Source organism: Lontra canadensis, unplaced genomic scaffold (genome assembly GCF_010015895.1).
Source record: "Lontra canadensis isolate GAN:19392208 unplaced genomic scaffold, GSC_riverotter_1.0 scaffold56, whole genome shotgun sequence".
In the NCBI taxonomy this organism is placed as follows: Eukaryota; Metazoa; Chordata; class Mammalia; order Carnivora; family Mustelidae; genus Lontra; species Lontra canadensis.
The window spans coordinates 2363380-2380555 of record NW_022631050.1 but is presented as its reverse complement, the minus strand read 5'-3'; the positions used below and the strand labels follow the sequence as shown (position 1 = coordinate 2380555).

Sequence of the window (17176 nt, the reverse complement as noted above, 5' to 3'; positions counted from 1 at the left end):
ACATATTTTAATCAACAATGTCATAAATAATAAAGGAATTTCCAAAATACATAAAGATGTATCTATTAAAATTATATATATATATATATATATATATATATTTTTTTTTTTTTTTTACATAGGAAAAATCTTCATTTTTTTTCTATTATTTAGATGAGGTCAGAGACATGGTATATCACTACCAATTTTTTAGGTCAACAATTCAGCTATAAGATACTTGTCAACTGTTTTTCAGCTTACTAGCTTCAGTGTTTTAATTTTTAAAACTATTCTTTAAGTACTAAAATGTTTAAAAATAAATACAAAATATTTCACTTTAAACCAAAGCAACAGTTTAAGATCATCAACCTGGAGTGTAGACGTATGGGATAATGAGTTATTACCATTTACAGACCTTGTTTTATCATGTAAAATGTATTTTGGTTTGGATTTAATTCTTAGTGATAGAAGTTATCACAAACACTTAGCTCTATATTTTTTAATGAATCACCTAAGCAGTATGTTGTTTAAAGGTAAATAAACATAGATTAAAGTCCTAAACTATAGAAACATACACTGGAGTTAAGTAACAGGTAGTATTTAAAGGCAAAATACTCTACTTTCATCTTAGTTAAATACTCCCTTATAGCTTAGATTACATAATTAATTTAAATTTTTAACACCAGAATTACAGAAATTCAAGTTGAACTACAGCAAATGCATTTTTAGATAAAGTTTTAAAATAGACAATAATTTATTAAAGCTGGATGTGATTATCTGCATTCTGCTCAATACTAAACACAGTATTGATATAAGAACTAATTTGGTGACTAATATTAGCCATATCAACTGCCTGGTCTAAGTCATAAGTAAATTGAAGGCATTTGACTGAATATTTAATTCACAACCTATGATTACAAGGCAAGTGTAAAGTTTCAATAGTCAGTTGAATTCTGGGTGACCAGGAAACACCTCCATGCAAGTACTCAACTATCTTCTTACTCCTGCAGTTTCCCTTCGTTTCCAATGCCCACTGATCATATAAGGGTTTTCCCTCAAAGTCTTCAAATTTGCATCTCTGATTTAAAATCCCTGAGTGAGGCAGTAGTGTTGTCTTGAAGTGTCACTGGCCTCCCATTTGTACTGGTCTATTTCCTTCTTCCAAGGATGGCGTGGGGCACACCGATGCCCTTATTTTTCTCATTAGGCTTTCTTTCACTCTTAGCATCCTTGACTGTTTGGTAGAACACTTGCATTTGGAAATGAATCTTTAGGTAACTCTAGGTTTCCAAATTTTTAAATAACGTGAAGCTGGGGGAAAATGGACTTAGATTTATGGTTTAAAACCTGCCAGGAAACTGGTCTACATTTCTGAGGACTACCGGCCTCTCTGTGAACTGACCCAGTATGAAATTGAAGATGCTCATGTAATCATTCTTTTGTACAATTCACCATTCAGTTTGACTATGAAGCAGTCAGTATTTATTAAACTAAAGCTATGAGATATAAAAGTTAACTGAGTAAGATCTCTATGACCTCAAAGAGGTCATTGTCTTAGAGGAGGAAAACAGGTAAAATTGAAGTCTAAGACTGGGTACAACCTAGAAACATGGAGATGCTGTAAGAAGGCCCTCACTGCCTCATGCTGAAGAAGGTTCCCAGACCTTGTGCCAGTGGAATGGGGTCCTGAAAGAGAAGTGAGAATCTGTCACCATTAGAAAGGCTTGAACTTATTTAAATATTGAGAAGAGGAACATAAGAAATGAACATCTTAAATGTAAACAAAGCGAGGAGACAAAGGCCCTAAAAACTAATCAGGTGGGTCATTTTAACTCAGATATGATAATCTGATTGATCCAAATTGAAATCACTCTAACTTAATTATTTTAAAAAGTGGAAAAATTTTGACTCACATTTTATTATTTTTATAATATCAATATACTCTGTACTCAGAGGATGAAATGAGGTAAGTTCATAAAGCATTTTCAAACTGAAGAAAGTAATTCTAAGCAAAAGTCAGTAAGTCATATCCTACCACTAAATAAGGAGAGAATAAATGGCATACAGTTTGGAAGCAAAGCTGAGGGGAAATCGTTGGGGGATTCAGCTCAGTTTGCAATTGTCCTTTATAACCTAAAAGATTTACTTATTCTCAGGTCACCATAGAAAAACCATAGATTTGTTTGAAAATGAGGAGGGGGTCATGTGAAAAGTTATTCCTATCTATACAAATAAAAATAAAATAGGACTTGGTCTGGCTAAAATAATGATTCCCAAATTCATCCAGCTGAAGACAGAATTCAAAATTGGACTGCTCGAAACAGATATTTTATATCCTCAGTTTCTGCAAAGTCACTGTCCCATTTGGTAGGCATTTCTTGATCCCCTCTTACATGAAAACATTCTATTTGAAGTTGTGAAAGATATAAGTATGAGTAAGATGTAGCCTCCGACCTCAGAGCTTATAAGAAACGAGTTCATGATATTTCTTGTTTTATCTTCCATATCTCCATCAAAACCAAAAACTTTCAATTCCCAAATTAGCTTTCCATGCTATCTGAAATCTGGCCCTTCATCTTTTTCACCCCAGAGACCTGCCACCATCCCCCACTTCAACCCCAGCATTTCCCAACAGGCAGACTGTGCTCCACTTTGAAAAACATGGACTCAGAATGTAGTTTGTTATTTTGCTTAAGGAACAGCTCAGTTATGGGAATTGGACAGACCTAACACTCCCTCAGTCTGGGTATGACATGTGCTGGGAAACTAGACAGTAGGTGTGGGAAGAGGCAGAGGCCTTATGAGGCAGAGGAGAAGCCATGCCTCCGTTCTGGGCTCCTGAGGGACTCCCTAAGCATCCCCCTCTTTGGTATTTCTTTCCTCCTGTGCTGAGAAAATCTGAGAATGCTACAAGTGCTTCCTCCGGAAAATAAGTCTGAACTTTCATAAAGAGAGAGAGGCTCTAAAAAAAAAAAAATCCTATTACCTTTGACAAACAGACCTGCCTAAAAGGACAAGGCCTCTCAATTAACTGGGCCTTTTCCTTTGCTTTTCCATTTAGATATCTATGTCAACAAGGGCCTTTGTAGAAACCTCTTATCAAATTCAGACTATAGTTTTTTAGTGTTTACAACTAAAAGTATCTGTGGAGGTCTAACACCCTGGTCTTCTAAAACTATAGTTAATTTAGGCCCATTCCACACATCTACTCACAGAGCTGTGATACAGGAATAAATTATTAGTCCTTGTGTTTACAAAAGAATTTAAATATATCCAAAATGAAGAAACAAAATAAGAAAATAAGACTTTATTTTCGTTTTTTACATCTCTCAAAATACAGCCTTACAAGTCAGTATTTGAAAATCTAGAGATTTGGGGGCATGTCTTTTTCTTAGAACAAGTAGAAAACTAGACAGCTATCCCCATTTTAAGAAATGCCAATCTAAAAACTCCTGAAAAACTCAGACAGTTAATTTAGGAATTAACTACTTGCATATCATGAGTATATTTATTTCCCTTTAACCATGGAAACAGAACCTAAGGAAGTCTGGATTCTAAGAGGTGCAAAAGAACTGAAAGTAAATAATTGGCTGCCACTGATAATTAAAGACCAACTAAAAATCACACTGAAGGATTTCTGGAATTAGGGAACAAACCAATGGGAAAAGACAACTGAATTGATAGAAATCCATTTTACATATAGATTTTCAGAAACATATCTAGTGGATACCTGTACAGTTAGTATAAGTATTTCCTACTCTCCCCAAATAATGCTTGTCATGAACCACAGAAGCATCCCAAGGAAATGTAAGGAAGGATATGTGCCCATAGATGAGCTTTTTAAGAGAGAGAGGAGAGGAGAACATTCATCCACACACATAGAGCTCTGTGTGTGCGTACTTAATCACATAATGTGGACTGCCCGCCCTAACCAGAATGTGTCACCTCAGCGTCTGAGGCCACTCTTCCAGGTTTCAGTAACGTTTTATCCACTTGAAGAGTAGGAACTGTGATTCAAGAGGAGTCATTTTCTACATTTGAAATTCAGAGAATAATTCTAAAACAGTTCTAGGAAGGGAAAAAAAAAAAAGGCTTGAGCTTTAAAACTGAAGTTGGCTGCATCAAAAATACGTTGACAATGCTAAAAGGCTCATTCCCCATCCCTTGATATTTTTTTTTCTTTCTTGTCCCTCCCTATTTATTTGTTTATTGATTGATTGATAGGCTTGCTATTCTCATTTCGTTGCAAGGCTGCATTGTAATTCGTCCTATTCTGCAGTTTAACAAAGCCCTTTGATACCTGTGTTCATTTGTTCTCAGCTGGTGAATGAGCAGCAAGAAAGCAGACCCCTCTTGAGTCCCTCCATCGATGACTTTCTCTGTGAAACCAAATCGGAGGCAATAGCAAGGCCAGTAACGTCCAACACAGCCGGTAATTCTTTCACTTTTAACTGATCCTCAAGTAGAGCTCATTTTCACTACAGTGAAATGCGTATTTTCTCTCTGTGATGCGTTTTAAGTGGAGAGTAATCTTTGCAACCAAACGAAAGTTGAGGACATACACTATTCCACATAAACTAATACATCGGTTTGTATTCTAGAAGAATCCACAGTGTAGTTTACCCAACCAACTTTGCGAACGGTAGCGCACCACTATCAGTAGAAATCATTTCTCTATGCATACCTACATCTTTGCATCTTGAGTCACATTACAAGGAGTCTTTCAAACAATAACATCTATTTCAGAGTAAGGTTTTTCAAAGTTTTGGCTGGAAATACTGTGTATAACCAAAGTCCAGTAAAATTAAAATTTAGGCAGCCCCTTCAAGTGATTGAGATGACAAAATTAAAAGTTCCAGGTATTGGAAACATTATAGAGCTAATTTCATTTTTCTGTCACGTAAATGTGTTACTTGTTTCCTCTTACAACAATTTATTTGAACGTTCTTCTGGAATTAAACCTACCCAGACAGCGAACTCTCATTTGTATGGGCCCCAGTAAGTATCATCCAGTGAGTGGATGCAGGATGCCACTGGGATGAATCACACCTCCCCTAGTCCCCTCTGCATTTTTCAATTCTCACAGATGCTAGTCAGGGCTCACCCCAAGAGAGCTACGTAAGATCTGACGTTACGCTACTTTTCACCTTCTATATCAGAGACTGCCTTTCTGCATTGATTTTATTCAGTCAGCGTTCACATTCAAAGGCAGGTTGTTCAAATAAGGATGAAAACATAGTGTTCAGAGTCAAAGAACAAAGGCTATGTTGGATTTCAGGAGAGAGTTTAATGGAGAAAGGAGAGAACAATTATGTACTGTCTTGTTCTGTTTCCCCATCGTGTCTTCAGCTTGAAATTACCTGTTATATTTTCATTATACTTTTAAGTAAGTGAAGAAAATCGTGGGTGAAGGAAATTGTAATTTCCCTTAAATGCTAAAAATTACAACCACAAAAAAAATACAACCCAGCTGTAAAAATTACAACCCAAGATAGAGGCACTTAATGCAGGAGGGTAGTCTGGGATCTCTGGGCCAAACCTGGCAACATCAAACCCCAGCTGTGCCACTTAGCAGCTCTTCACCTTGGGCAAGTTACTTGACTAAGTCTCTTTCCTCCTCTGCAACAGCAACATCTATATCTCCTAGGTTACTTGAGAAGATGAAATAAAGCAATCTATGTAAGCCCTTCCTTAACACCATGTAAGCTCTAACAGATGTTACCATTACTGTTAGATATCAGGTTAGAAAACAGTATACCCAACACTCCCCTTTTCAGATGCATTAATCTTCTACCGCACAACAGCAATCATTTTCGAAATTCAGCTATCACTTTGAGAGATCAAGCAAATAAAATTGTATTTGGTACATTTAAGCAGGAAATTAAATAAGTTCGGATCCTACCAGATCAGATTTATCCTCCCTATCTATGAAACTGAAGCTCACCCCTCCAAAACTAGAGAGCCACCCTTAGAAAAATGCAGATGTCTCTACTTTCAGGAAAATCCATAAGAACTGGATGCACAGAGAAGTTCCTACTGTTCAAAAAAAAAAAAAAAAAAGGCTGCAAAGCACAGAATTCTCAGATCTTGATTCCAGTACCTTCTGCATTTTCCAACTCCCACTGATGCTAAAACTAAATAATTTAGGAAGGGCCCACCAGAGAGAGCAACATAATATTTAATTCAAAAGTCACTTTTCACATTGAGTTTTCTAATATACAAAAAAGGCTTGCAAAATATTGAAGGAAAAAAACTCAAAAGAATTTGTAATTTCTTATGATTGCAATATGATAGTATTGCCTTCTATATTCATTTTCTAGGCTTTCATGACAAAATACCAAAAACTGGATTGGTGGATTATACAACAGATATTTATTGTCTTGCAATGTGAAGCTAGAAAGCCCAAACTACGGTGTCAACAGGGCCATTCTCTCTCTGAAGTTGCAGTGCTCAGGAAGAAACTGTTCTAGGCCTCTTACCTAGTTTCTGGTAGTCCCTTGGCTCATGGCAGCATTACTTCAATCTTCATATGACATTCTCCCTGTCTGTATGTTTTCCTGTGTGTGTCTGTCTCTGTATCCAGATTTCCCTTTTTCATAAGGACACCTGTCATATTGGATTAGGCGCCTACTCAAATATGACTCTTCTTAACTAATTCTATTTCCAACAGCCCTATTTCCAAATAAAGTCACATCCCAAGGTACTAGAGGGTTAAGACTTCAACATAAGAATTTTGGGTGGGAACACATATCAGTCCACAATACCCTCCAAAGTAGAGGTTCAAGAAAAATGGTATTTTGAGACTGTGTGGTTTCCTTTTCTTGTCCTCATCACTCAGTACAGCTGGGTCAAACAGATTTTTATCCTGAAGGAATACTCTTATTTGATGTGTTTGTTGTTGTTGTTGTTGTTGTTGTTTTTGGTGGGAAGTTAAGTATCTGACTTTTTTTTTTCCTTAAAGATTTTATTTATATATTTGGGAGAGAGAGAATGAGCGGTGAGGGGTGAGAGGGAGAAGCAGACTCCCCGCCAAGCAGGGAGCCCAATGTGGGACTCAATCCGGGAACTCTAGGATCATGACCTGAGCCAAAGGCAATTGCTTAACCAACTGAGCCAGGTGCCCCTGATGTGTTTTTTAATCTTAAAAGTATATCTCAAGGCAGAAACACTGTATATTTTTAATACCTAAGAAATATACTTTTTAAAAAATATTACAGAATGCACTATTTGGTATCTCAATATGCAACATTATTATACATCTTTAAAAAGGAAAAATTTTATCATACATATACCTTGGAAAGAATTCTAATCTGGTCCAATAATTTTATAGCTAAAGTTTCTGGACAAAAGATATGGTTACCATTTCTGTCCAAATTTTTAATAAAAAATAGTAATTTTAGATAGAGCATTGTCATTTTATAGAATAGTATGGAATTACATTGAGCAATCAGGACAGTTATTGAACTTTAAGTGTCTGTTACATCCCTGGTATTATTTATATCCTTACACTTAAAGAATGGATATTAAATAATCTTGGAGTAAAATATGGCAGAAAACCTGCTTCAAGCTTATACCGAGTCAATCAAGAAGAAATTTGAAGAAGCTTGTGTTCTTAGAGGCATTTGTACTTGGCATTTTCTTCTAATGAAAAAATAAAGCTAGTGTGCCACCATCATAGCACTTACTTAAATATTTAAGGAATATAGTTCTTATATAAATTAGCACAGAATACAATATGGATAATATTTATCTCTTCCAAATGTCTCTCAGATGATAAGGTTTTTTCCTCTACTGACTTTAAGAGAACATATCAATCTCCTGTCTCATAGAAGTTCTAAATGATATGCCTTTTTTTCTTAAGTGTTTAATTATCTTTTTTTACTTTTATTTTTTTTTTTACTTTCCACTTGTTTCTACTTTAGGATTAACTTTTTGTCATCCCATAGTAATAATATCAAGCAGATCAAATAAGAATGATTTTAATTTCTTTGCCATTAACACCCTAAATTATCTTTTAATTCATCTGTGATCTAGATGATAGCTAATTCCATGGCCCTCTCAAACTGTATCCCTAAATGGTATGTAAGCTGAAATCACTGCTAATATCCTGGATTTTAAAATGACAAATAAGTACATTATCACAGATACATATATCAAATGCTTGGAACATAACTAGACAATGGATGTTTTAAGATCATGATTACATTACAGAACAAATGTGTACTGTAAAATTTGCAATAATAACTTGTTGGTTGGCAGTCTCCCCAAAAATCTAACATATATCAAAGTACAGGAAAGATTCTTTCCTAAAAAACAAGTAAAACAGGAGGTCCTTTGTTTGCATTTATCAATCTGCATGATCTAAAAGAATTTTATCCCTCAACTTGAGCCATTAGGTGGATAGTTACTATAGAAGAAACATTTTTCATGGTTTAACAAATAATAATTTCTCTCCTTGATATGGGGTCTGTATACCTCTGTAAGAGACCCATATATGGACAGGGAGAGCTAACTTAACAGCTAGCTGTCATAGCCACTTAATTAAATATTTTAATTGCAAAATTAGTGTAGTATTTACAAAATACATTTTTATGAAGCCCAATTAGCAGTGAAGACAATGGCATGCTTCCTGGGAAGTAGCTTGAGATACCTGGTGGTTCAGTCAGTTAAGAGTCTGCCTTCAGCTCAGGTCATGATCCCAGGGTCCTGGGATCAAGCCCCACATCAGGTTCCCTGCTCAGTGAGGAGCCCGCTTCTCCCTCTCCCTCTGTTGCTCTCCATGCTGTGCTCTCTCTCTCTCTCTCTGTCAAATGAATAAAAAAAAAAATCTTTAAAATCTTAAAAAAAGAATTTGGAGGTAGCTTTAATAACATAATCCAATAAAATAAGCAAATATTTATTGGATTAATAAAGTCCAATGTATCTATTCGACTTCACTGACAAAATCCTTCCTAAGGGACTTGTCTTTGTAGCCACTATATTAAAGAATACCATGTTTCTAGAATGCCAGCGTAGCTTACAAAACAGAACAGAGATTCCGTCAGTTCCTTGTGGCACATTCTGTGACTGAACCAATCAGGACTGTCCCTTAATCTGTCCTCTCTGACCACTCCATGTAGATTTATTCCTTAAAAGAAATTCACTAAAAATCAGAGACTCATTATACTATAGTGGTGCAAATAACATTGCAATTACCATCAAAGCTTCAAATCAGAGCTTCATAATCAGTGCTATTTTAATCTAACTGTTTAAACAGCCCCACCTCCCTTAGCCCAGGTAATCTAGCATTTGTAAATATCTTCACCCACCCCTCCAGGAGCCTTCCAGTTCAATAGGTTATGATCTTCAATCAGATGTCCTTGAGATAAATGGAAACAAATACTTACATAGCATCTTACAGCTTCCATCTTCAAAACTTCCTCCCAATGAAATTAGGTGATCCAAAAAAAAAGTGTCGGAGATTACCAACTATTTACATTAAGCCAGACTATCCAAACTGCCAGATGATTGGGAGCTAAACAAAAAAATAATCAAAGCCATATCAATAGAGTCAGCATATTGCCTCCAGTTTCAGATAAATTCTAGTGAGGAGTGGTGACAAACACATGCTTGGGAGTAACAACAGGGCCTGTGTTTGCATACTGGCATGGGCACTGACATATGAACTGTGTTAGTTTCTTATTGCTGCTGTAACAAATTACTGCAAGTTTAAACGACACAAATTTATTATCCTACAATTCTGAAAGTCATCAGTCCTAAAATCAGGGTGTCAGCAGAGCCACATTCCTTCTGGAGATTCTAGGGAGAATTTGTCTTCCTGCCTTTTTCAGCTTCTGGGAGTACCTGGAATTCCTTGGTTTATGGCCTCTTCTTCCATCTCCAAAGCCAGCAACGTAACATCTTCAAGCCTGTCTCTCTCTCTCCCTCTCTCGCTCTCTCACACACACACATACATTTTCACATCCACTCTAAGAGGTAGTTATCTCAAGTCAGACACGCAGATTACAGAACCCAAACTTTAATGTGACTAAAAGAATTTTTAAAACTGGATTAAGAAGATAAGCCAAACAAATATCCCCTTCCATGCCAAGATATGCTCCCTTCAAGGTCCATCCATACGGAACAGTGAAACCCTTTATTTCTAAGTCTTAACTAAAGCACATATAAGTGCAACACACACACACACACACACACACACGCTTGTTGAAATGCAATTTGTCTCTTCCAGAAAGAAAAAGGCTGCACCCATCCTTCTATGCTTTTGAATTGTAGTTCCTAGGGACTCTCTCAGCTTCAGAGCTTACCATCCAACCTCCAAGCCACCCCCCATTTCATCAACTGGGTAACAAATAAGGCTTTCTGTGTGTGCAAAGCATTTGTTTCACATTTGCTGGGCAAATAACAAAGGAACAGAAAGCTCAGAACCAACACAGGAAGTGCCCAGGCCAGTTTGGAGAGGGAAAGAATGTTGCTGAGCCAAACGTGAATTTGCATTTCACTCTTTTAGTAATCCATTTGTTCTGAATGGTGAGAAGCAGATATAGAATTAAATTAATACTCACCAGTTATTATTCTTTAACAAATGTACTTCCTATATAAGAATAGACAAGTCCTATATAATTTGCTTCTAAAAGAAGTGTAGGAGCAAATGACTAATTCCTAATTGTTTGTACAATTAGTAAAAAGACATATATGGCATTCCAGAGACTATTATCCATTTCCTTCCTTCTATTATAAGGAAATCTTGGTGGGTCTAGAATCTCTGCCAACATAATAGTTGACTGGAAATTTCTGTTTAAATATTCAAAGAATATGAAAAGTGTTATATCCTAGCCTATTTTGGCTTCTTGCCATGCTTAAATTTTAAACACCAAACCACGCAGCTTAGCTCTAAAAACCACTTCTTTCCTCCCACTTTGAGGTGCTTGCTGGCCACAAAACACTGCTCATATCTCAGAGCATCTTAGCACTGGAAAGTGGCTCCCCTCTCCTCAGGAAGACTCGGATGAGATAAGCTGATGCTTTCAGGCCATTTACTTCAGAGCATCCTCTGTAGACCAATATCTTTGTTTCACTCTCTGTTTTATTCCCAGTGGTGTTTCTTCTTTCTGTGAGTGTGTGGATACGCTTCTTGCCCAAAATAGAAAAAAAGCAGGGAGAATAGGAAGAGATCAGCAAAAAAGAAAGAAAAGCATCACGAATTGGCCACTAAAGAATGGAAATAACGTTTATTGAGTACTTATTGTATGCTTGGCACTTTACACAGTCAATAAACAAATTATATAAGTTAATCTTCATATCATACCAAAAAGACTTAATCTGCATTTTTTCCGAAGAGGAAACTGAAACTCAGCAAAATCAAGAAAATTTCTCAGAGTCACACAGCTAAACAGTGACAGAGCCGGGTCTTTCCACTTCACCATTAACATCCAACCACTATGATTCGTAATTGAAATCAAAACAAGATTATTGAGAATACAGCTTGACAAATTCCTAAAGATCCTACGGGGTGGTTAGCTCATGAGGACAGTGTGGTACTAAAGAAATACAGGTTGTGAGTGCCACTGAGCCCCAATCCAACCTTGAGTGCAAGGGAGAAGCACATGGAAAGAGTGCTGAGATATCAACAAAACTCCATTCCTTACCCAGAGGACCAGCTGAGAGGTCAGAGGGGAGGAATGCTGCAGTCATAGTTGTAGATGGTGCCAGAAAGGGTTAACACCAAGATTTTTCTGACACATTGTTGACTTTCCTAAACTATCAGGGTGAAGAGATCCCAGGCCAGGAAGCCACCAGGCCAGTCCAGAAGCCAGTCTCAGGGTTCTTGAACTGGTGGAGAGGCAGGGCTGGAGGGACCTTCCCTAATTGAAGTTTTCCATTTCTCACGATGAGCTAGCCACACCCTGGTGACTTGCACTGTAAGAGAAAGGATAAAAAGTTACAAGGCTTGCCTATTTTATTCTCATTTACCTACTTTGCATCAAAACAAATTATTTCTGCCTTTATTAGAGTATTTAATGCAATGTAACCAACCTGCTAGGAAGTTAAAGTGTAGCCATTTTATGGTTTGTTACATTGAAATTTAAATTTGCATATTAAGTAGCAAAGGCATTAACATGTGTACCTATTCATCAGCTATGGATTGTAAAATACTTCTCTAATGTGAGCCCAAACAGCAAGCCATTTTCTGATTGAACTGCTTAATTAAATAAAAGATGATTAACAGCACTCCTTTATATCCTGTATACCTTAGTAGTACAAAATTTAAAACACAAAGACATCAGAAACTTTTACAAATCTTCCTCATAACTGTTTTGCAAACATACCTCTGAATATGATAGACTATTCTCTGGAAAAAACGTGCTGTAAAATATACCTATCTATAAACATGGCAGAGCAATAAAGTAACTACTACCTGAATTCATATTCTATTTTATTATTTTAATTTGATTTAAACTTTCATCACTGGTGAGGCTGGTCTAAGTCTTGTTTTGTGGGTTTGTACAGTGCCAAAATAAAGGAGAACATGTAGCAAACTGTTTAGTCTAAAAGCAAACCATCTTTAGAAATCAGTGGTGAGCTAACTTAATTTGTTACTTTTTTTCACATTTACCTCAATTACATCAATTTCTTTCCTTTTTATCATGTTATGTTAGTTAACATACAATACTTCATTAGTTTCATTATTTGTGTATAACACCCAGTGCTCATCACAATACATGCCCTCCTCAATACCTATCACCAGGCTATCCCATTCCCCCACCCCCTTCCCCTCTGAAACCCTCACTTTTTTTTCTCGGAGTCCATAGTCTCTTATGGTTCATCTCCCCCTCTGATTTCCTCCCCTTCATTTTTCTCTTCCTTCTCCTAATGTCCTCCATACTGTTCCTTGTGTTACATATGGGTGAAGCCGTATGATAATTGTCTTTATCTGCTTGACTTATTTCACTTAGCATAATCTCCTCCAGTTCCATCTATGTTGATGCAAATGGTGGATATTCATCCTTTCTGATGGCTGAGTAATATTCCATTGTATTTATGAACCACATCTTCTTTACCCATTCAAAATGGGCAGAAGACATGAACAGACACTTCACCAAAGAAGACATATGAATGGCTAACAGACATATGAAAAAATGTTCAATATCATCAGCCATCAGGGAAATTCAAATCAAAACCACATTGAGATACCACCTTACACCAGTTAGAATAGCAAAGATTAACAAGACAGGAAACAACAGATGTTTGAGAGGATGTGGAGAAAGGGGAACCCTCTTACACTCTTGGTGGGAATGCAAAGTGGTGCAGCCACTTTGGAAAATAGTATGCAGGTTCTTCAAAAAGTTAAAAATAGAGCTACCTTATGAACCAGCAATTATACTACTGGGTATTCAAAGAAAAGAAAAGAAGAGAAGGGGCACATGCACCCCAATGTTCATAGCCACGATTTCCATAATAGCCAAACCATGGAAGGAGTCTTTCAACAGGCAAGTGGATAATTTGATACTTCTAACCTACACTATACCCACAAAATCTTCCTGCACCCAACTGAAACCTATTTTTAAAAAATAACTTCAGAGCAGTGAGTGAGCTTATCTTAACCTTTTCCATCTCTGATAGTATTGACCACAGGCTTGGATCTCCTTGACCTGAGTGAACCTGTCTCTCAAACCCAAACCAAAGGCAAGAAATTGGAGGCCTCATCAAAAACCTCATCCCTCAAGAAAAAGGCTGATGGATCCGATCTCATCAGTGCAGAAGCTGAGCAGAGAGGCCAGCCTCTCCGAGGCCCAGAGACATCATCCTTAGATTTAGGTAAGGTAATAGAATGTGTCTGCTGCTGCTGGCCCTTGCCTTAATACAAAGAAGTTCCACAAATGACATGAAAACTATGGGCAAAGGAGTAAAAAGCTTAATTCCATGAAGGAATATGGGCAACACACACTTCTTTTGTGCTTGAATTAAATAGTATTTGGGGAGCTCAGTCTTGCATAACTGATGTGGATTCACTCATTTATGTATCCATCCTACAAGTGTTGAATACTTGGTAGATGGCAGGTGCCATATGAGGCATTGGAGTTACAAGTAAGAATGAGACATGAATCTTGCTCTCTAGGAGCATTTAGTTTGGAGTGGGAAATAGCCAGTCAAGAGATAGAAAAAGAGAGAGAGAGAGAACAGCTTTAACACAAGGTCCAGGAATAGCCAGCCAGAACATGTAACATGCATGGGGATATATCTAATACAATAATAACAACTACCATTTATTTTTTTTAAGATTTTATTTATTTATTGGACAGAGAGATCACAAGTAGGCAGAGAGGCAGACAGAGAGAGAGGAGGAAGCGGGCTCCCTGCCGAGCAGAGATCCCGATGTGGGGCCCAATCCCAGGATCCTGGGATCATGACCTGAGCCAAAGGTGGAGGCTTTAACCCACTGAGCCACCCAGGCACCCCAAACTACCATTTATTGATGGTTTTTCACATCCAGGACTATGCTGCATGATTACATGCATTAGCCCATTAGTTCATTGAAAACTTAGAATTTAAATAATTTGCCCAAGATCTCAGTTAGTATAAGGAAGTCCTGGAATTTGAGCATATTTCTGGTTAATTTCAAAGCCATACTTTTACCTACTACTATACATCTTCCTGAGAAAGGAAAGCTTAACTTTATCTCATGGAACCAGTTAAATTATGGTCTCATTTCTCAGGAGTAACAAGAGTGGCAGACAGTTCAGAAAGCCAAGGGCATCCATCATGTCCTCTCTCCCCTGCCATATCCCTCTCTGAGGCCTGTCTCTTTGGAAGAAAGTTTTCTAACTATCTCCAAAACTTCCTCACTATCAATGTGTTCTAGTTTTTCTCAGGTGTACAGATGAATAATGAAATGTACACACTTATGTAGGGATATATTATTAAATGCATTACAATATAGCACAATGAATTTAAAAATGAAACTTTCATTTCTCTGCTTTTGAGAAAATGTCCTGTGAAGAAATCATAAAAATACTTAAAGAACTTTGGAGGACACCAACTGCAAATCTTTTTAGAGATGGCCCCCAAAGTTGTTTAACTGATTTATTTACAGTCACACACCTGTTAATAAGAGCAAACCCAGCCAAATTTCTTAAGAATTAAACCACTGAGAGAAAATGTTTTTAGCATTCTCTTGGCTTTCTCCATTACTTCCTTTCTTTCTATTCCCATTATTCATTCCCTCATTTGATGAATAATTAAGCACTTTTACAAAAGCTGTGAATAGTGTTCCAGTTCCTTCTTACCTCCTTTTAACAGTGAGGTTCATCTCTTTAAACAGAATTTCTTTCTAGAAATATGTCAGAAGTGCCTCAAAGCCACCTCCTTAGATGGAGGCAGCTAGGATCGTACTCCATATGTTCATTCTTATGAGATTCCGTGAATTTATACAAAGAATTCAGAATGCACATAGCTCTTGGAATAAATTTGGGAAAACAACTTGATTGTTTAACTAAAAGCAAACCAATTTCTCTTACTAGGTCTCATTTTTGTTTAGCTGAACATGTTTTAATTAATTTTCATGCAGTCTTAAAAAGTTGGTCTTGGGTTTAGGAGCATCAGTTGAATGAAGTTGACTTGTATAAGACTTCTTAATCTTAATTTCCCTTCTTATCTCTGCACTTTATAATTCACTGTCCCTGTTACCCCTTTCCTATCTCTTTCATAGACATTCAAACACAACTGGAAAAATGGGATGATGTTAAGTTTCATGGAGATCGAAATAGCAAGGGACATCAAATGGCAGAGAGAAAATCATGCTCATCTAGAACTGGATCAAAAGAACTCTTATGGTAAAATATTTTAATAGCTAATGGTCTGTCAGCTCTATGGATATTTCTCCTGTGTACTGAAATAGCCAATGTGTTAAGTCAATCCAAATATTTGGTGCCAGTTACAACGCTCCATTTATCAACGCTAATTGTTGTGGCTTCCAAAACTAAGTATTTCATCTGAATTGTCAAAAATTCAGCCAAAAATGATGTTGGTAGATTTAGAATTCAGAATTCAATATTTGTTCCATATTTGTTGATAATTTGTTTAATGTGTAACAGAGGTGATCAATAAAAATAGGTTTATATATGTATGTACATATGTATGTATATTCAATATATTACATGAATGGTAGTTAAAGTATATGTTTCTGGTTACACAAGTAACCTTTTCTGACTGTCTTAATCATCATTATCAGATAATACACTAATTAAGAATAACCTGTGGATGCCCATGAGAAAAATTGGTTAACTGAATTTTCCCATGCTTTTCAAGTTTCTTAAAGGACAGCCTCTCTCATTCTCCTATTTCCCCTTGCACATCTCCATTTATTATGACTTTTCAGGTTCTATATAAGGGTCAAATCACACCAAGGACACTTTGTGAGATGCTCCCCTCCCCAAAACACAATACTGTTAAGAAAGCAGAACTGTTAGTAACAAAACTGGGATTGTATTTATTTACTGTTTGTAAATAATTGAACCAAATTCTAAATCAGAGATAATTACACCTAGCACATTGCAGCCACCCAAATTTCAAAAGTGGTCATTGTAATAAAATTATATAAAAGTTATCTTTTTCAAGTTATCTCATCAAAATTCTGATGAGAGCTTTATTATCATGGCTCTCAAAGATCCAAATTAACTCGGTTTCTTGACTGGTTTTCTAGTTGAGTTTGTTTCTCGGTATATATTAATCTCCTTTATTTATCCCCTATAGGTCCTCAGAGCACAGATCTCAACCAGAGCTAAGTGGAGGGAAAAGCGCCCTGAACTCTGAGTCAGCTTCCGAGTTGGAATTAGTGCCTCCAGCACAGGTAACAAAAAAAAAGAGAGAGAGAAAGAGATTCTTTAATGAACCCACCTTTTTTTTTTCTTTATTCCTGTTTTTGTTGTTGTTTTAATTTAGAGGGAGAGAGATTGAGAGAGAGTTGGGGTGGGGGAGCGGAGGGCAGGGGGAGAGAGAGAATCCCAAGTAGACTCCACATGTGACCTCATAACCCAGAGATCATGACCAGAGCTCAAATCAAGAGTGTGATGCCCAACCAACTGAGCTACCCAGGCACCCCAAACCCATCGTTTCTAATAGATAATTTATATCATAAATATTTTATTTACATGTATATATATATATATATATATATATATACATATATATATATATATTT

At 36.7% G+C, this 17176-nt stretch overlaps 1 protein-coding gene across 11 annotated transcripts in view; it reads left to right on the top strand.

The window, feature by feature from the left end:
- Positions 1-17176, top strand: part of PEX5L (peroxisomal biogenesis factor 5 like) — a 224579-nt gene that overhangs the window by 135945 nt on the left and 71458 nt on the right. For 9 of the 11 annotated variants that reach the window (XM_032875417.1, XM_032875415.1, XM_032875413.1 and 6 more), the window contains 4 exons: positions 4300-4411; positions 13600-13794; positions 15686-15809; positions 16729-16825. In XM_032875417.1, the coding sequence (XP_032731308.1) occupies positions 4300-4411; positions 13600-13794; positions 15686-15809; positions 16729-16825 (528 nt within the window). The remainder of the gene's footprint in view (positions 1-4299; positions 4412-13599; positions 13795-15685; positions 15810-16728; positions 16826-17176) is intronic. The other 2 variants (XM_032875419.1, XM_032875418.1) reach the window with 1 other exon arrangement.